The following is a 19,820-nucleotide window of genomic DNA, read 5'->3' as shown; positions in this document are numbered from 1 at the left end:
GGTATTACTTTTGAAATCAGGTCCTTCCACTGCTACCTTGAACTCCCAGCTGGTGGCACCAGAGAAAGGCAAGGAGGTGGGGTAGGAGGCAGAGGGGGCCACAGGCTTGAAATCTACAGGTGGCTGAGGACCAGGGGTCCTGGGTACTTGGTCTCTGGGGGCAGCAGGTACCTGAGGTCCCAAGGACAGGGGACTGGGAGGGCAGGAAGGCGAATCGCCGTCAGTCTGGGCCAGGGCGAGCGCTGTTATTGTTATTATTATGAAGCATCTCAGGGCTCACACTCTTTCTGGCCTGGCTGGGCCCCCTAATGGTCCCATAAATCCCGGCCATAAAGAGTAATGGGGGGAGACAAATGAGATAATTAGGAATAAATCTCACCAAGGTCTCTATTCATCAGCGTCCCTGGAACTGGCCAATCTTCCGAGCCATTAGCCAGGTCCCTAATTAATGCTGAGCTGCCCAGCTCTGTGGAGGCTCCATTCCTGGGAGGGACTCGGGCCGAGGGGCCCCACTGCCCCCGCAGCCCACTCGGGCGACCTTGGGAGGGATGCGTGCCTGCAGCCACCTGCTTCGTCTGTCTGTCCCCCGGCTCCTTACTCTGTCAGCACCGTCCTGCCTTCCTCACTGTCTCTGTCTCCTTTCTTCATCTCACTCCGTCTCCCCCGTCACCCCAGTCCTGTGTTCCTCTCTTGTCAGATGCCACTGTCAGAGAAGCTGAGCCACGGAAGGCCTGAATCAGAGGAACTGTGGGAGCCACCTGTAAGAGCCCTCCACCATCTGTGCTCCCTGCCACCCAGCCAGTACCTGAGCAGGGACCCCATCTACGTCCCCCTCCCCCAGAACAGTCCTTGGAAAAGGGCGGGCCCTCCCCGCGCTGTGGCAGTCCCTTCCACCCGGGCGCTTCTCACTGTCAGAGCGCTCCCTCTTTCCCTGTGACGTCTGCCTCTTGCTCTTCCCTCTACCGCTGGGGCCTGAGACAGCCTCACTCCCCTCCCCCGGCTCCAGGTAGTCAAAGGTGGCTCTTGACTTCTCAGCAAATGCCGAACTGAACCGCATCTGACAATGCCAGGTTTCCAGCCGGGTCCCCCTACGCAGGCACCTGTTCTGTACCCCGCCACGGTGGTCTGACCCACAGTGACTTCTCTCGCTTTGATCTGCTAGCCTTCCCCACCCCCTTTTTGCTATAGCGCCCCTGCCTCTTTGGGGAGCTTCCCTCCCCCAACTCTACATGGTTCTGCAGGGGCAGCAGAGTGACCCACCCTCCCTGGCCACAGAGGCGGCTGTGGCCTGGCCAATCACAGCCCTCCGTCCCCTGGCGCGGTGATTGGCCCAGGGAGGAAGCTGTAGCCTCACACGGCCAGGCCAGCCCGAGACCTTCCCTGGCCTCTACTGTGTGGCCCCTGAGGTAGTAAAACTGAGACAGGTGGCCACAGCGTGTGGCACATCTCCCTGCCCCCATCTGTCTGCGGTAGGAGGGAATGAGGCCGGTGCCCAGAAAGAAGCAGGCCTAGAGATGGCAGGAATCGCGGTAGAGAGGCGGCTACAGGGCTGGGGAAAGGTAGCGACACCAGCCAGGTGAGGGGCAAGGAAAGGCTGGGAGGGGCTTTTCTCTGGAGGATGTGGATGGTGAGGGGACGGCTGGGCTGACAGGAGGGCTGTGGCTGCCGGTGCCACCCCACACCGTGTGTCCTCTCCATCCTGGGAAAGACAGAACGCAGACGGGAGCATCAGCAGGGAGATGACAAGGGGCCAGGTCTGGGCTCTCCATTCCCCCTGCTGCCCCCACTTGTGGCCTGAGGCTCCTGTCCCTGCTTCTCCCAGGGCCAGTCCCGAGGGCGACCGAGCTACTGCTTTCCAAGCCGTTGTGGAGTCCCGCTGCCCACTGCTCAGGGACAGGCAGTGTGCAGCAGCTGTCCTGAGAGGCTCGGGGACCAGCCCCCAGGCCCCCACTCCTGGGTCATCTCCCCTGGGCGTGACTGGCTTCGAGCCGGGGTGGACCTGCTCGGTGCGGCATCAGGGCTGCTTAAAGCTGTCCCGCCCTAGCAGCTCTGGAGCCAGGCAGGGGGGTGGGGCTTGAAGCTCAGTTTGCCCAGCTCTGGGTACAGAACGGGGAATGCCGGTTAAATGTTCCAAATACAGGGAGACGCTGATGGCAACCATAGAGGCAGAGGGTGGGCTGATCACGCTGCCCCTCCCAGTCCAGCCCCTGGCTCAACCATGTCATGGGGCAACCTCTCCTGGGTTTGGTGCACACGGTCACTGAGTGGTCATGGGCGGTCCTGGCCAAGGATAGCTTAACCTGGCCTCACGACTTTCTCTCCAAGTGTGGCAGTGCTGGCCTGTTTAGACAACCCAGGGGAGGAGGGCAGCCCCTCAGGAAGTCTCCTGGGTGGGCCAGTCTGCTGCTCCAAAGACGAAAGAAAACCAGAGAGGCAGTCCCTGGAAGGTGTGGCAAGCACTGGATTCCAGAGTGTCCCTGCTGCTCCACTGGACACACAAGCAAACCAAGGGCCAGAGAGCAAAGGGCCTCTTCTCCGGGGCCCACAGCACAGCCAGGCCTACCACTGTCACCTGGCTCAGACCAGCCAGTTGGAAAGCAGAGATTGGAGCCAATGGTGAACCACCATGGGGAGAGGGGAAGGGTCCAGAACTAGGGCTTGCCCTGGCAGGGGTATCTGGGCAGGGGCGAGTGGGTGGGTGGCCTCTAGATGAATGCCATCTGCTTCCCCGAGAGGATGAGGGCCACCTGGGCAAAGAGACAGGGACGAGGAAGGCAGGGCAGGCATGGGCTGAAGGGGAATGGACATGGGTCCCTGCAGCCCAGCCCCAGGCTGGCTGGGGGTGGTGGCGGCTGCAGGCTCTGAAATGTGAAATACGTGTGTGTGTACGTCTGTGTGCATATGTGTGAGCGGTGTGGGGTGGTGTCCATGTGACCGTGTGGAATGTACGTGAGCATGTGACTGTATGGAGATAGTGTGTGTGTGTGTGTGTGTGTGTGTGTAGGAGTGAAGTGGGTGTGCGCTTGGAGTGTGTGTGTGTTGGGGGCTGGCTAAATTATTCCCCTGTCCTACCCCCACCCAGCTCAGCCTCTCGGGTTTCAGCCACTGTCCTAAAGAAAACAGCCCCAGAGCCTGCAGCAGGAAATCGCTGTTTGGATTGCAGAGGCGCCTCTTCCTGCCACAGCCCTGCTGAGCAGGGAGGGCCGGGAGGGGGCCTTCCTGCCCACCTGGACCAGATATCAGTAGGTCAGGAGCCCCCCACCCCCTGATCCTCTTGGCCTCCCTAACGTCCCTCGGACCCCAGCCTCAGGGGCTGAATGGGACATGCCCCCACTGTTGTCTCTTCCCGTGGGAGCCACGGATGCCCCAGGCCACGTGAGTGGAGGCTGGTACCCTCTCACAGGGTGCCTGGGCAGTGCCGTTAGTGTTAGCCCAGCAACCCCACGTTCGGGAACATTCTACCGGTACAGCTCATTCATGCAAAAGGCTATGTTCACGCAGCCTGGATTCTAACAGAGAGCTTGGGAAAGGGCTACGAGCAGAGCTGGGTCACTGGAATGTGGCTCAGCCACCCAGTGACAGTCCAGGCGGCTCTCCAAGTGCTGCTGAGGAAGCTCCCTGAGACGTGCGGCCAAGTGACAGAAACAGGGTGCGGGACAGTGTGTACAGGATCCTCACGTTATGGTAACAAGACAAAACATGTAGGTGTAAATGCTTGAGTGTGCACAGGTTAGACTTGAACCTTTGTACCTGGGGCATGCGATAACTGAACAAAAAATTCTAAACAAACCAACACAAACACATAAATACATGAATACCAGGGGGCCTAGGGGTTTCTCTCCTGGCTTGACTGTGTGACTCTGGGCAGGTCCCTTCCTCTCTGTGTCCGGAGTTTCTTGTGCGCTCCCAGAGCTCAGACAACCCCGAAGTTGGCCAAACGAGGCCTGCGTACCTGCAGGTGGCGAAGGAAGGGTGGCAGTCCCTCTCACTGCCTGTCATAACCTCCTCCTGCTGCTACAGCTAAAACCCACTCCCAAGGCCCCTCCCATGACATTCCTTAAGAGAGTTTGGATTTCATTTGGCCCTTTTCCCCAGTCCCCCCTTCTTCCTTCCAGAATTCCTTGTTCTGGAAGCAGCGCCCACTAATATCCCTTGTGGTCCTGCTTTGCTTTGCTTTGCTTTTCTTTTCTTTTTTCTTTCTTTTTTTTTTTTTTTTTTGAGACAGAGTCTCACTCTGTTGCCCAGGCTAGAGTGCCGTGGCGTCAGCCTAGCTCACAGCAACCTCAGACTCCTGGGCTCAAGCAATCCTCCTGCCTCAGCCTCCCGAGTAGCTGGGACTACAGGCATGCGCCACCATGCCTGGCTAATTTTTTCTATATATATTTTTAGCTGTCCATATAATTTCTTTCTATTTTTAGTAGAGATGGGGTCTCGCTCTTGCTCAGGCTGGTCTCGAACTCCTGAGCTCAAACGATCCGCCTACCTCGGCCTCCCAGAGTGCTAGGATTACAGGCGTGAGCCACTGCGCCCGGCCGGTCCTGCTTTTCAAAGCCTTCTTCAGCCAAGTCTTCTAGGGCAATCCAAGTCTCCCTGATCATGGGGCGGCCTCTCACGGCCCCTGGACGTCTTCTGGCTTCCTCCAGGTCCAGATGCGTGTAGGGGGTGCTCGCCCAGCTGGGACCCCCACATCAGGGTCTGCGCTCCCCCAGTGCGGCTCTGTCTTCCTCAGACCTGCCCCTCCCTCTGCACACCAAGGGTGCCGGGCAGACGCTCTAGGGCCCCTGCAGTCCTGGCACGGTTTCCTTCCTTTGCAGGACCCCTGGCAGTTTGGGGCACGACTGAGGCTGGGTGTGTGAGCCCCACTCGGGCCACAGCTCACCTCCCAGTGAAGCCAGGTGCAAGCTTGGGCTGTGCCAGGCCTGGGGTGACCCCCTCACTGGACACCCCTCTGCCACTGACATGGACATCGCCCCAGGCCCTGGAGTGACTTCACGGGCAGGAGCTCGAGAAACTGGAGTCAGCAGATTAATTAATCAAAACCCGAACACATCTGTTGTTAATTAATTCTATACCAACGGTTAACTCTTCCCTCTCTGGGTTTCCCTTTCCCTTTGGCGGGAAGAGGGAAATCACGGTGGGAGTCGGTGCCTCTCTTCCTTCCTTCCTTAGGGGGGAACATGAGCCAGGGAGGGGATGGGAAGGGCAGGGCAGCTCTCTGGGGTGAGATGAGCAGAAGAGGAAGGGACCCCAGGGGCACGGACGCCTTGTCCACTTGGGTGCTTTGCAGGGGGTTGTAGGGACTGTTTGCTTTGGAGAGTTGTGGAAATGAGTCACGAGTCCTGAGGATATCTGAGATGGACAAATATCTTTATTTACAGCAACAAATAGAACAGACCCTCCTTCCATTCCCTCCCTCTTCCCTTCCAGTCTTTTCCATATGTCCCCTCTCCCGCCCCACCCCAGGCCTGTGCCCAGCCCTGCCCTCTCAGGTCACTGCAAGGCGTAGGTCCCCACAAGAGCCCAGGAAAGGAGACAGGGAGGGCTGGCTGGGGGCGGGGTGGGGTGTCTCTTTTCACATTTTGCTGTCCTCGGAGCCTGGGGTCGCAGGGGACAGGCGGGCGGGCACCAGGGCAGGGAGAGGTAGAGAGCGCACAGCCCTGCTGGCCCTGCCCTCCCCACCCTCCTGCCCCTCCCCTAACTTTCACAGTGTTCCCCAGCCCTGGCGCTGGTCCCCAACGGCCCCCAGGTCCTCGGTGAAGAGGACAGGCTTCCCTGCCATGGGCCCCCCTCCCATGGCTGAGACGGCCCCTCCATGCGCCCCTTTGTCCCCAGGGCTGGGGTTCTGATGGCACGGGGTGGGCGGGAGAGGACCAGGGGGAAAGGTGTGTCAAGCCTTGTGTGACAGCCTTGTGTGACAGCCCGGGCTGGGCGTCAGGAGGAGAAGCAGAGCCCGCAGCACTCCATGCAGATCTCCAGGCAGTCGGCGGACTCGCAGCAGGCGTCCAGGATGCCGCAGTCCAGGTCGCAGGGCAGGTCGCAGTCGGCGCACTCGCCGGAGCCGCAGCAGCAGCAGCAGAGGCACGAGTCCTCGGAGCTGCAGGAGCCGCACGTGGCGCAGTCCAGCACGATGTTGCACAGCGTCAGGAACTCGCAGAACAGGCAGGACAGGATGCAGTGGACGCAGCAGTCTGCGGGGGAGAGCGTGTGCGTGTGCGTGCGTGTATGGCCCGGCAACAGCGGTAACGGCAGGGTGACTGCGTGCTCACTGCGTGCCGCCTGTGCTCCGTGCTCAGCATGCATTAAGCTCATGCACCGTCCCCACAGCCCCATTTTCGGGGGGTGACCCGGAGGCACAGAGTTAAGCACACCAGAGGGGGGCTCTAGCGCAGGCAGTTGGGATCGTCAGTCCCTGCTCTTAACCACCTGTAGTTTATTTATTTAACAAACACACAGAGTGAGGGCATGTTCCAGGCACTGTTCTAAGTGCTGTGCATGGATTAAATTCATTTAAACCTCCAACTCTATGAGGCAGGGGCTATTACTAGCCCCACTCTACAGATGAAGAGACTGAGGCACAGAGAAGTTCAGTCTACACCCAGAATCCGGGCTGCAGCAGCCGCCCCTCTGGTCTCCCCCGCTGCCCTGCCCACCGCTCCCATCAGATACTCCTGCACAGCGGCCAGGGGGAGCCTTAAGAAACATCTGTTGGATCCTTCCCCTCCCCAGTTTAGAACCCTCCAATGGCTCCCACCTCACTCAGAGTAAAAGTTGAAGCCCTTACAGTGGCCCTATGGCCTGGTGTGATCTGGTCCCTGCCCCCTTGGGTCTCCTTCTCCCACTACTGCCCCCATCACTCCCCCCAGCCCCCATGGCCTCCTCCCTCTGCTCGGGACAATCTCGCCGCAGAAGATACTCACGGCTGCCTCCCTGCCCCTCTCCTGTGCCCAAAGGCCCTCTCACTGAAGCCTTCCACCCCCCTACCCCGACAGTGACAGTGCTAGGCTGTGACCTGCTTCCCTCACCCCCCGCCTCCCCAGCTCCAGCCCTGCCTGGCCACCTTTGTCGTCCCCTGAGGACTCAAGGACTCTTCACCTTCCACTGTGCTACACAACTTCCTCACGTCTATTGTCATCTCCTCCCATTGAAATGTCAGCTCCACCAGGGCAGGCATCTTTGTTTTGTTCCCTACAAGTCCCTAGAACAATGCCTGGCACATGGAGGTGCTAGTGAGTTAATGTTAATGAATGAATGCATGACCCTGCCCGGCCCTTGGGCGCCCGGCTGGTAGGAGCTGGGAATGGAATCCAGGCAGGCTGGCTCCAGGGCCCATGCTCTGAATCCTCTCCCAGGGCCAGGCCGCGGGGCAGAGTGTCCAGTTCCCCTGACCAGGTGGGCCCCTGGGAGTGTCACTCAGCTGTGGAGGGCCTGACCCTGTCCTCCTGCATTCCTGTGTGGAGGGGTCAGGGGCCTGTACAGGGTCTTGCAATCTGTCTCCAAACCAGATAGGGTAGCTCTCTAAAAATGCAAATCTGATGAGGTCACTGCGTTGTTTAAAACCCTTCGGTGGCTTCCCATCACCCTCCAGATAAAGTCTAGGCCCGCCCACCGGCTGGTTGAGGAAGGCCTGTTCCTCACCTTGCACGCCATCATCCAGCTGCACCAGCTGTTTCTGCCTCTGCTCCTCTCCCCTGGCTGCGTCCTCCTCCTCTAAGGCTTGCTCAGACACCCCTCTGCAGCCTCCCAGACTTCTCTCCTTGGCCCTGCTCCCTCAGCTTTCTGGGTGGTGTGGGTGGCCCCCGTGTTCACATAGTCGTCTGTGCGTGCCTCTGTCACCGCACTTATCACATCCTATGGCGCTTACCTGTGTGTCTCTCTCGTGAGAGCTTTCTGAGGGCACGAGCCAGGCACCCAGCACACAGCTTCCCTGTGCCTATGACATTCTAAATGAATGGATGCCTCCTTCACAGGCAAGATTGTTGGGCAGAATCTCCTCTATGGGGTGGGAAGGTTCCTGAATACTTTATGTGCAAATGTGTAAATTCATCCTGCAGATGACCAGGCCAGGGTCCCCCAACATGGACAAGAATCAGCCAGAAATTCTGGGGTGAAGGTCAGGCAGCCACTGAGCTGCAGGCAGCTGTAACCGTGTTGAACTCGTGCCTGGTGGCGAGGGGAGCTGGCTGCCCAGGCCCTGCCGAGGATCTTTGTGTCACTCCTCAAGGAAAATTTCTGTTTCCAGAAATGGAATGGCTTAAGCTGGGTCAGCCCAGTGGCTCCATTCCCTGTTACAGCAACTCTGGGACAGCAGGGATGAGGATTGGCCTTGAGAACACAGGCATGCCTCACTTTACCCAGCAGGTGCACTTTGCAAGGTTTGCAGATCTGACGGTACATCAGGCTCCCTGGAGGGCTTGCTAAGCCCCACCCCATAGATCCAGGCCTAGGAGGCCTGGAAGGAGGCTGAAATTCTGCACTTCTGACCAGCAATCTGGCGAGATGCAGGTGCTGGGCGTGGGTCATGTGTTGAGGACCCTGGCTTTGGAGGCTCTCCCAGGGAGAGGTGGGATGGGCGCTTACCTTCCTGCGCCTGGAGGGGGATCTGGGAGGCGGAGGATTTGCTGCTGCCCTTGCTCTTCTTGCTGCCCTGGCTGGCGAGAGACGGGTGCGTCTGCAATTTCCGGTGCGCCTTGGAGCCACCCAGTGCACCATTCCCCGCCTGCCTGGTGCTGCCCAGCTCCGAGGGGTGGCCAGAACCATTTGGCAGTAGTGGGGTGCAGCCCAAGGGGTTCCCCTGAGGCTGGCCTGGAGAGACGAAGAGAAAGGGCGATGGGGAAAGGTGGGGGCCGGCCAGCCCACAGAGCCCTGCTCTATTCCTGCCGGCTTCATTCGTGGATACACCACAGGGCACCCAGCCGCACCTGTATTCTGCAGAGGGGGAAACTGAGGCCCAAATAGCAGAAACAACTAGTCTAAAGCCATACCATGAAATTGAGTTAGTCTAATGTTCATTCCAGAAAAGACAGAAATGCAAGGCAAGGCCGGGCGCGGTGGCTCACGCCTGTAATCCTAGCACTCTGGGAGGCCGAGGTGGGCGGATCGTTTGAGCTCAGGAGTTCGAGACCAGCCTGAGCAAGATCGAGACCCCATCTCTACTAAAAATAGAAAGAAATTATATAGACAGCTAAATATATATATAGAAAAAATTAGCCGGGCATGGTGGCACATGCCTGTAGTCCCAGCTACTCGGGAGGCTGAGACAGGAGGATTGCTTGAGCCCAGGAGTTTGAGGTTGCTGTGAGCTAGGCTGACGCCACGGCACTCACTCTAGCCCGGGCAACAGAGCGAGACTCTGTCTCAAAAAAAAAAAAAAAAAAAAAAAAAAAAAGAAATGCAAGGCAAGGGGAAGGGCTCAGAGCCCTGGACCCCTCCTTACCCCACATGAAATCTACTCTGCTGCTCTTGGCATCCTGGGATTTTGACAAGAGTGGTGGTAGCGGTAGTAGTGGTGGTGCTGGGGGGACAGGGACAGTTTGCCTGGGGTTGGAGAGGACAGCAATGAAGCAGTTAACCTTCACCTCGGCCTCTGCCAAGCCCCCAGCTGTTTTTGCCCTGGGTGTGCTGGGTGATTTATTGGAAACATCTGTTCGGAGATGGACGCCTGGCCTGGAACCCAGGGGCTCCTCATGGCAGCCCCTCTGTCTCCTGCTCCTGCCTCCTGAGCACGTCTACTCGAGCCTCAGCCTGCACACCTCCCGCCCGTCCTGCCTCTGTGAACAGCTGGCAGAGTCTGGGGAGGGGCTCTGGGGTCTGGGTGAAAAGGGAGAGAAGGCAAGAGGGAGCCAGCGGGGAGCCCCCGAAGCCAGGACCCCTGGGTCCTCATCCCAGGCTGAGGGACCAAATTCAGCTTTATCAGTGGGGGGCAGGGAAGCTGACCCTGGAGACCCCCTAAGCCCAGTTCCTTCCCACACCTCACTCAGGGATGCTCAGTCTGGATGAGAACTGGGTGGCTCGGTTCTGTTCTCAAGAGAGGAGGGCAGGTGTGTGTGTGTGTGTGTGGCGGGGGGGACTGAGAAGGGGTCACTGAGAGCTCTGGGACCCCTCGTCTGCTCAGGCCCCTGACTCCTGTTGGCTCCCCGGGCCTGAGGACCCTCTGTAAGTGCTGGGCATTGCAGTCCCTCAGGAGTGGGTCTGGGTCCCCAACTCCACCCAGGCCTGGCCTGTGTATTTGGACTGTGTAGGAGGGAGGTGTCTGGGGGGCCCTAGGGGGTTAGGAGAGGGGAGGGTGGCCTCAGTACTTCCTTTGAATGAGGGGCTGGGGCTCCTAGCAGTGGTAGCAGTCACAAGATGCAACACCGATGGAGCACTTACTGCCTGCCAGCCACTGCTCTAAGCGCTTGCTAATTACTGTCTCAGCAAGTCCCCTCCGTATCTCTATTGCTCTTTTACTGATGAGGAAACTGAGTCCCAGAGAGGTACAGTAAGTTGCCCACGGTCGCACAGCTAGTAAGCATCAGAGATGAGACCAGCCTGGAGACTAGGGGCCGGGGCTCAGAGGGGCAGGCACAGGGCAGGCCTGGGAGACAGGGACTGGGGGTAAGCTGCACTGTCACAACGGTCACCACTCCTGTAACAGCTGCTTGTGTTCTCAGCAGTTCTTAGGGGCCAGGCACAGTGCTAAGAGCTTTACATGCAGTAACTTCTCTAAGCATCACAATAGATCCATTACTGGCCCTCTTTCACAGATGAGAAAACTCAGGCCCAGAGAGGGTAAAACTTGCCCAAGGCCCCATAGCTAGGAAGTGGAGGAGCGGCATGGAGATTGGGAGAAAGGAGCCCAGGACAAGGTGGGGAGTCCGGGGAGGGTGGGAGACAGGGCCCTGGAGAGCCTCCATGCTGGGAGCCTTTGGCAAGAGGCGTGGCTGGTGCCTGCATCCGGGTAAACAGGGGTAAGGCCACGGGAAGTGGCCTGGCCTGAATCATCTTGCCCCCATCTCCTGGTCCCCCACAGACGGTGACTGGGCCAAGTCCATGGCCAGCTTCGGTGCCCCTTGCCCTGCTGCCTAAACATGGGCACAGTGACCAGAGGGCGGGAGTGTGTGGTGAGCTGAGGGCCCTGGGAGGTGTGGGCAGACACAGAGCTTGCCTGTGGCCATGGCCGTGGGGGTGGCCCTGGGGGCAGGCTGGGGGCTGAGTCACAGAGCAAACACTCAGAGCCCATAGACACAGAGTGTCTGTCCCACTCCCATCCAGGCCCCCTTCTCCATGGCCACAGCACTGACCTCTTTCTCTCAATTCTGCTGGTGGGTGTGTCTGGAGGAGGCCGAGGGCAGTGTGCTAGCAGACTTAGTAACCCTGACTTCCAGGGAGTCCAGCTTAGCCCCAGATGCCCCGGCTGAAGGCGGCTCCTGCTCAGCCATGCCAGCTGGGCAGGCAGGCACAGGAGACAGCACTGGGCCAGGAGACCCGAGTTGCCCTGCTTGTGACAGGGTGAGCCGTTCTCTGGGCCTCAGTTTCCTCATCTGTAAAATGGGCTGGGCAGTAGCTATCCTGCTGCCTTACTGCAGACCGATTTGGAGAGCACGTGAGCTTGTTCAGGTGGAGAAAGGTGGAAAGTAAAACTGTGTCTATAGATTTGGCGGATCTTCTTCAGTTATTATAAAACAATCTCAGTGCCACTTCCCCTGCTCTTGAGGGGAGGGTGGAGAATTTGCTCCCAGGACCTCCTTGGAGACCTCGGGCCAGGCTGGGGGATGGAGCTGAGTTTTGCTCCTTTCTCCCCAGACCAGCGGGGGGGCTTCTCTCCTTCCTCTTGCCCTTGATCTCCGGAGGACGGGGCTGCGCGGGGCTCCAGCTCCCTGTCCCTGTCCCGCCCGGCCCCCAGCTCTCCTCCCAAGGCCAGGCTGCCTCCTTCCACGTAGCCTCACACACTCTGCCCTGAGCCACCTGCCTGGAGCCTGCCCACACTCCCCTGCGTCCTCACCATTTCGTAGTGGAGGTCTTCTCCCTCGACAGAAAGCACAGTGACGTGCCCTACATCTTCCTCTGCCCATGCGGCCACTGTCAAGGGCCTGGCCAAGTGGATGCACCTATGGACACCCACTGCATTTCTGCCAACCTCTTGGGGTTGGATTCCCTAGTGCAACCCCTACACGTTGCCACCCCAAGCCCCCAGCTCCCTAGGACTCACATGTCACAGCTTCTGTGGGGACATCGAGGTCAGTGCTGTCCAGGGCCTGGGGGGCCCCAGAGCCATTGCCTTGGGGCATGGGGGGTGCCGCCTCCTCCAGGGAGCCCTCTTCTGGTGCTGCCTCTGCAGGTCCTGTTACTACCTCCAGCCCAGGCAGGAGGGATAGGGTCTGGGCTAGGGAAAAAGCAGATGACTGAGGTATGTTTTCCCGGGGCCTCCTGTTTCCCAGCCCAGCATGCCGAGTGCGCCCTCAGTCTTGGTCTCTGTGCACCAGTCTCCCAGCCCTTACCCTAGCTGACAACAGTCCCAGACTCCAAAATAGAAAGCTCCCAAACCACACTCTGTGAGCGAGCAAGGGGTGGGGCGTGTGCGTGTGCGTGTGCGTGTGTGTGTGTGCGCGTGTGCATGTGTGTCGGGGCAGGGCCTGAGACGGCAGTATAAAGGCAATGGGAGAGGAGGCAGGAACAGTGCAGGAGAGAACAGGCAGCGGGCCAGTGAAGGAGAGATGGGGACAGGCAGTGAGGGTGACAAGGAGAGAAAGAACCAGAGGGGCAGCAAAAGGTGGAAGTGGAGGGAGAGAGAGTACTGGACCGTGGGAGACTGGCACGGAAGGAGAGAGCCGCAGAAACCCAGTGACCGACAGCCGGGACAGGAGCAAGGCCAGCAACAGCACGAAAGTCAGCGGTGGAGAGAAAGAGGGAGAAGGGGGTGCCATGCGGAGCATGTGGGGGCACAGACAGGGAGGAACTGGGTCAGAGAAGGGAGGATGGCAGAGAAGGAGCCCGAGGAACCTGGGGGTGAGGAGCAGGGAGGGGCTATAGGCAGGAAGAGGCAAGGAGACAGCCAGGAGCGCTGGGGAAGAGGCGAACCGCAGCCACATGTAATTACAGTGGCTCTGTGCAGGGGCGGCGGAAGGCAGAAATGGAGCCACCTTGAAACCCACAGTCCCTGAGGCGGCAGGGCCAGGGCCCCTGGGCACAGGAGAAGGGGGTGGGGGCATAAAGGGGTCTGAGCTCCCAAAGCCCCAGCCACGGGGTGTGGGAAGGCCTGAGGGTAAAGCCAGGAGTCACAGGCGGGGCCCAGGCTGCAGCCCTGGGCAATGACAGGGCGTAGGGTGCAGCCTGAACCTCTCATCAGACCCCCAGCTGTGCAGCCGGAACGACAGGGGTCTCAAGAGGGTGGCTCCCCACCTGCCCCCTCCCATGTATCATGCTGGGAGAAAGAGAAGGAGCAGGGCAGACGCAGAAGCAAGAGACTTGGAGAGACGCAGAGGTCAAAAGGGCATGGAGAGGGGCAGGGACCCAGAGGGGACAGAGGAAGATGAAGAAACGCAGCAGTGAAGCCCAGAGAGCACAAGATGAACACCCATGTGCACACGCCACAAGGAGACTGAGAGACACACAGACAGGGAGCCCAAAACGGAATCCATCGCAGAGAGCAGAGAGGGCTTGCACATGGCGTCCCTCTCTGAACTGTCTCCAGATGACAGAGAGAGGTGAGAGCAGAGGAGGGAGGTAATTAGAGGGATCAGTTCAAGTTTGGCCTGCAGGTCTGGGGGCAGGAGCTGGACGCACACTGAGAGGAAGATCCGGTGGCCTGGCTTCCTCCACGGCCCAGAGCATCCCTCTGTGGCCTCTGACACTGAGACCGCTGAGGAACCCTTGTTCTTCAGAGCCCCTGGCCCCCCTGGCCAGGAGGATGGAGGCCCCGGAGGCCCCATGTGGGTAGCACAGAGGCTGGCAGGCCCAAGTGGGCATGCTCACACCTGCCCAGGGCCAACCACAGGCCCTGCCTGCAGACAGGAGCTGGGGCAGGAGAGGGAGGGGCTGGGGCTCCAGGGACGCCTGGAGGGCAGCGGAGCTGCTTGCTGGGAGCCCTTCATGGCGCCCACAGCTCCAGGGAGGGAGGGGGTGCTTCTCTCCAGCCCCATCTGCTCTTTGGGCCTGTCCAGAGCCTCCTTCACGAAGTCAAAAGGCTTTTGAACGGTCGCAGGACGGGGATGGGGGAGCAGGCAAGTGGGGATGACACCAAGGAGGAACAGTGCAGCCTGCTAGATGGGGCCTCTCCTGGCCCTGAGCCCGGCCCACACCAGCTCAGACGTGGCTCCTCGTGGCTGAGGCTAAGCTGGCAGGAAGATGGAGGCTCGGGGCTTGGGTCCTAATTTCCAGGAAGGGAGGACCCTGCCCCGCTCCAGACCCTGGCCCCCAGGGGCATCCTGCCGTGGCCCCAGGCCCTGACTGGGGGCCTTGAATCTCCCATGTGGTGTAATGAAAAAGGCCCGAGAGAGGAGCCGGAATATCCAAGCCCTGGTTTGTACCAGTTACCTGCTTGGGCAAGTTACCAGAATTCGGGTCACCTAATGCTCACCTCTCAGGGCTTTAGGGAGTAAATAAAATGCTCAGCAGCGCCCTGGCATCCAGGGGCTTATTCATGCGCACTCCCACCCACGCACCCACCTGCTCCTCCCTCTCTCCCTCCCTTTCTTCCTTCCTTCCCTTTCTGCGCTGTTTGATTTCACATTGATTAAGCACCTACAACGCATTGGGTGTACCAGAAAGAGAAAGACCAGGTCACAGCCTGAGGAGTTCCCTGTAGGGCTGGGGTGGGGTGGTGACTGTCACATACATGGAGGGGCAGAAGTTACAGGAGGGGCATCTGTAGGAATTGTGGAAGCACAGAAGACGGGCTCCCAGCCCAGACGCGTTATCTGTGTGCCACTAGGAGGCTTCCTGGAGGCCACGCCCACATGGATCCTTGAACAGGCATCAGCCAAGAAGGGGAATTTTGAGAAAAGCAGCAGGAACCGGCTCCCAGAGTGAGCAGCTGCAGCGTGGATGAGGGGAACCACGTGCCATTTGGTGGTGTTGAGGCTGGGAAGCCTAGAAGGATAGCCGGGGCATGGCAGGCCTTGTGGTCACTTCCCAGGCTTCCTCCTGAGGTCAGCAGGATGCACAGGGGTGACACTGTCAGACCTGCAGTAGAGAGAGCCAGGATTTCTGCTCTCTTGGCCCTCAGGGTTAGAGAGGAAGGTGAGAAAGAGGGTTTAACAAGACTAGAGTCCCCACCTCTGTCCTCCTCACCCAGTGTCTCCACTTCCCGGGCAGTCTCTCCTAACAGTCACCTACAGGGCTGGCGACCTTCAACCTGGTGGGGACAGGAAATTACAGAGCCCAGACCATAGGAAGCTCGTCCTGCCGGAAGCCTGCCAGGCATCAGACTTTGGAGGGAAAACTAGGAAGGAAAGAAAACCAAATCTTGAACCGGAGATACACAGAGGAACAGAGACCTCCTGGAGCTGGGAGGGGCACAAAGGGGACCCAGCAGACCAGCACTGAGGGCAGACGAGAGGGCTGCACCAAGTGCCCAGAGACAGGGAAGGAGAATAAGAAGGAAGAAGCAGTGGCAGGAAGACCCTGTCTGCGCAGGAGACATTGCCCCAGGGGCCCAGATACCAGGACGCTGACCAAGAAGCAGCTCTGGAGTGGAGCAGACGGAGCAGAGAGGGCAGGCCAGAGGCGCGGCCCAAGAGCTCACACAGCAGGAGGCTCAAAGAGCCCAGTTTTCCTTTCTGTGACCAAGAGATGCCAGAGAAGGAACTCCTGGAGGGTGGAGGTGTGGAGTGGGCTGCAGGGAAGGGGTGGCCAGCGAAGGCTGAGGAGGCCCACAGTGTGGACTGCAATTGACGTCCTGCATAAAGGCATGTCCTGCTGAGGGCGTGCGTGGGTGGGGCTGAAGTCCCTGGTTGGAGCCTTGTCCTCCTAGTAGGTGCCATCTGCCCACCCAGCCGCACACGTGCTCCATCTGCCCACAGGGCATCTTTTCCTAATTTGCACAGGGGTGCCATACATGCTGGTGGCATCTCTGAGCAGAAGCCCCCAGACCTGCACCTCTCCTCTCAAGGGTCCCAATCCACAGGGAAGAAATGCAGAAAGGAAACAGCCGCTTTGTTTCGACACATTCTCATTCCTAGCATGGGACAAGGTTCAGGTCCATGCCTGGAGTTCTGGGAAGACACCTGGCCACAGAAGGGAGTGGAAGAGCCATGTGTCAATCCATAAGCCCAAGAGGGAAGCTGAGAGACTCCCAGTGTCAGCAGCGACTCTGTGGGCTCCCTCTGCCTGCTGTCCACCAAGCTGGGGGGTGGATAGGTTCAAGCCTGGACAGTGCCCATGGGGGTTCCAGCCACAAGGTCCCTGGCTGGTGTGGAGAGAAGCTCATGTTCCAGAGCTCCAAAGCCTGGTCTCTCAAGCCCAGCCCTTGTCACTGTCTTTGTGGACAGTGGATCTGCGTTTCCCCCTTGGAGCTGTGACCATCTCTGGAGAGAGAGGGCCACGACCTCATCTGGTTGGAGAGTGGTGGCCGGAACCCCACACTTCAATCTCTCCTTTGTCTGGCATTCAAGGCCTCAGTCCTCACCTTCAATCTTCAATGTACAAGGATCCAGTGTTTCAGACAGACTGGCCTCTCCATGGCCCCGGGCCATCACTGGGCCTTCTGGCCACCCCACCCATGCTCACACTGTTCCTCTTGACCAGAATGTCCTACCCCTCCCTTCTCCCACTCTCCAAATCCAACCCATCCTTCCTGACACACCTCAAGCTTCACCTCTTCCTCCAGAAAGCTTCTCTGACCCCTGAGCCAACAGTCCCTCCTCCAAGTGGCCCAGTTGCTGAGAATTTAGTGTCACCTCTTGTTAATTATAACTGGTAGTGAAGTCCTGGCTCCTCAACCAGATTATAGCCCTCCCCAACTCGCCCCCATGGGATGGTGTCAGTATTCATGTCTGCAGTCCCCATGGGCACCCGGGCAATGTCTGTCGGTGAGTACTGAGCTCTGGGGTTTGGAATGCCAGTCAGGGAAGGAGAGAGAGAGAGGGCTGAGGACTAGGGGTGGCCTCTGGCCCTGAACTCCAAAAAGGACAGAGAATGTGGATTCCCTTGATGAACCCATGGCTAATGTGAATCCACTGGTCACAGTCCCGGGCCACCAAACTGAGAACTGGAGAGGGCCTGAGCTGGTCAGTTAGACTGGGCTGAGTTGGTTTTATTTTAGGTCTGAAGACTCTAATTCCCCAGGAAATTCAATTTAGAACCATGAGCAGGAATGTGACGCCCCAGTGCTGGGCAGAAATCTGCTTGTGGGTTAGGAAGCCAGGCTCCTGGGGCTCTCAGGGTGGTGGGGAGGAGGCCACTGGGGGAGCCAAGGGTGTGGGGGCTTGGCCACCTGCCCCAACCAGATTTGTCCTGAGTCCCCTTGTGCCCTGTCTGCATCTGCGGCGGCTGAGGGAGGGGGCCGACTTGCTCCCTGGCTGTCCTGCCAGAAGGGCCCCTGGGGGCAGCGCTGTGGCCTTGCTGTTCTGTCAGCGCTCAGGGAGCAGAGCGTGGGGGATTCTGGTCTCGGATTCAGGCGTCTGTGGGGTTTTGGCTGGGTCTTCTGCGGTTTGGGCTTCCTGGGCAGCAAGCTCATTCTCCCAAAGCGGTGGCAAAGCAAGGCCTTAAGTTATGAAAGCCACATTGTCTGGGCCAGCCCAGGCTGGGGAGGGGGCTTGCTGGGGCGCTGAGGGGCCTCAAGTTACAGCCCAGATCTTAAACCTCCCAGGTGCCCACCCTGGCCTGGGCCCTGCTCTGAGCACACTTAGCCCCCTCCTCTTGCTTCTGGGGCTGAGAATGGGTCAAACAAGGGAGGGATCTTGGAAGGAGGTAGTGGAGGAGAGAGCAGAGAAAAATGATAAGGGGAAGGCGGGAGGATGGGACAGAGCGGGAGGCTGAGGAAAAGGGGAGGGGAGAGAGAGGAAGGTTCCCAGACACAGAGAAAGACCCTTCGGAGCCTCCAGCCTGGAGTAGCCCAGTTCTTGGAGGAATTTATTCCCCAGAAGTCCCTGCTGCAGGGGCCCCACAGAAAGAGGAGGAAATCTGAGGGTTGGCCAAGATGGGCTGCAGACATATTGGTCTCATCTATGTGCTGGCCACTGGCCAGATATCTCCTACTTGTTCTCATTCTGGTTTAGGAGACCCCCCAGCTCCACAGCCGGGCATCCACACCAAACAGACGGGGCTGAGATGGGCCCCTCCAAACAGGCAGACAGCGCTTGGTGGGTGTGGAGACTGAGGCCAGACAGGGGAAGGAACTCGTCCAAGGCCATGCAGGGAGTGAGCGTCAGAGGTCCAGGAGCACACCTTCAGTGTTTGGAGAACCAAAGAGGGGAGAAGGGGGCTGGCAGGAGGAAGGCAAAGAATTACAATAACCTAGAGGAAGGATTCAAGTCAGGAGCTCTGGGCCTACACTCCCGCACCCCATGCCCTGCCCCCAAACACATCCCAGATGTTCCTGGCTTCTCCCTGACCAGGACTTTCATTGTGCGCCTCAGCTGAGGCCTCTGTACAGTGAGGGGAAGGCGCTGAGAGCCACAGCCAGCAGGGCCCCTACCCCAGACCCCCTTAGGAGTCGCAAACTGTCCCTTGGTCCACACTTGGGTTGGGGCGAGGAGAGAGAAAGAGGCGCAGCCTGCAGGGTAGAGCGGCAGGGGCTGTGCGGCAGTGAGGAAAGGAAGGCGAGGGAGAGGAGACAGCAAGAAAGAGGGGAGGGGCCGGTCCCGCAGCCGCTTGTGGCAGACAAAAGTTTTCGGGAAGCTCTGAGCTCTGGTTGAGCTGGGGGAAGGTAAAAAGAGAAAGACCGAGACAACTCCCCCTTCAAGGCCCCCATAAATATTTACACACTGGGCAGAAACGGCTGGGACGCAAATCCCAGACGGACAGACAGACACTGCAGTGTGTGAGTGTGTGTGTGCGTGTGTGTCTGGTGTTGGGGTTGGGGGAGGTCGGAGCCAACTTGGCGCAGCCGCAGCTTCTGTTCCGGGCCCTGCCCCCCTCGCCCCAGCCCTCTACTCCGCTTGGACCAGGTCCCCGATACCCAGACTTCTCGTCCCCACCCCCACCAAGCTCTCTGGAGCCGTCTCCCCGAGTCTGAGGCAGGAGTGGGGAGAACTAGTAACTGGCGCCCGCAGCCGCCCACCGCGCTCAGGTCCAGCCTTGCTCTCCATTCCGGGTCCTACCTGGGCCCGGGGCTGCGCTGGGGGCTCCATGGGGCGCGTCGCAGCGAGGGGGACGCTGGCTGCTCACCTGGTACATCGGCCCGGGACCTGCGGAAAACAGGGCTCAGCGGGCGGGGCCGACCTTCCTCAGGGGCCGCGAGCGGGCAGGGGGCGATCCAGCCGCGGACGCGCGCCTCCCCCGTCCACTTACTTGTGCAAGCCGCGCGCTACTCTGTCGCCCAGCCCGGTCACCGCGCGGGGCCCGCCATGCGCCTGCCGCGGGCGCCCCCGCCGAGGGGCCACTCGGCTCCTCGGTGCTCGCCCGGCGGGCCCGCCCTCTCACTCGCTCTTTTCTCCCATTTCGGCGCCAGCTCCCGCCGCTCGCCCCCTTCCTTCTTCCTTCTCTCCCTCCAGCCCCCTCGCTCCTCCCCCGCTCGCCTCTCCCCTCCCCTCTCCCCTGGCCCACCCTCTCCCCGCCCCTCCTCGCCTTCCCAGTCGCCCCCGTCCCGGTCCCCTCCTCCGCGCCGGGCTCGGCCCTGCCTTGGCCGGACACGTCTGTCCGCGGGGCGCCTGAGGCCCGAGCCCCCACAGGAAGCCGGCTCG

The 19,820-nt window shown here is 59.7% G+C and overlaps 1 protein-coding gene across 2 annotated transcripts; it reads right to left on the bottom strand.

Annotated features, from left to right (window-relative positions):
• Positions 1-5,931: 5,931 nt before the first annotated feature.
• MDFI (MyoD family inhibitor) lies at positions 5,932-19,614 on the bottom strand. 2 transcript variants are annotated; one of them, XM_069488525.1, is made up of 5 exons: positions 19,429-19,614; positions 19,239-19,325; positions 12,188-12,361; positions 8,578-8,802; positions 5,932-6,188 (listed from the first exon to the last, which is right to left on the bottom strand). In XM_069488525.1, exons 2-5 carry the CDS (start codon positions 19,312-19,314, stop codon positions 5,932-5,934), a joined length of 732 nt encoding a protein of 243 aa, XP_069344626.1. In that variant the 5' UTR covers positions 19,315-19,325; positions 19,429-19,614. The 2 variants fall into 2 exon arrangements, with proteins under 2 accessions (XP_069344626.1, XP_069344628.1); XM_069488527.1 differs by lacking the exon at positions 12,188-12,361.
• Positions 19,615-19,820: the final 206 nt, after the last annotated feature.

Source organism: Eulemur rufifrons, chromosome 15 (genome assembly GCF_041146395.1).
Source record: "Eulemur rufifrons isolate Redbay chromosome 15, OSU_ERuf_1, whole genome shotgun sequence".
In the NCBI taxonomy this organism is placed as follows: domain Eukaryota; kingdom Metazoa; phylum Chordata; class Mammalia; order Primates; family Lemuridae; genus Eulemur; species Eulemur rufifrons.
This window is presented reverse-complemented; position numbering and strand designations above follow the sequence as displayed.

Bases quoted from the DNA above. Each gene is read 5' to 3' on its own strand.
- MDFI (XM_069488525.1), bottom strand. From the start codon at position 19,314: ATGTACCAGGTGAGCAGCCAGCGTCCCCCTCGCTGCGACGCGCCCCAT. The intron at 8,803-12,187 runs GTGAGTCCTAGG...TCGTCTCTCCAG, and splicing joins CCCCACAGAAGCTGTGACAT to GCCAGCCTCAGGGGAACCCC. The intron at 6,189-8,577 runs GTAAGCGCCCAT...TCTCCCCCGCAG, and splicing joins CCCCCTCCAGGCGCAGGAAG to ACTGCTGCGTCCACTGCATC.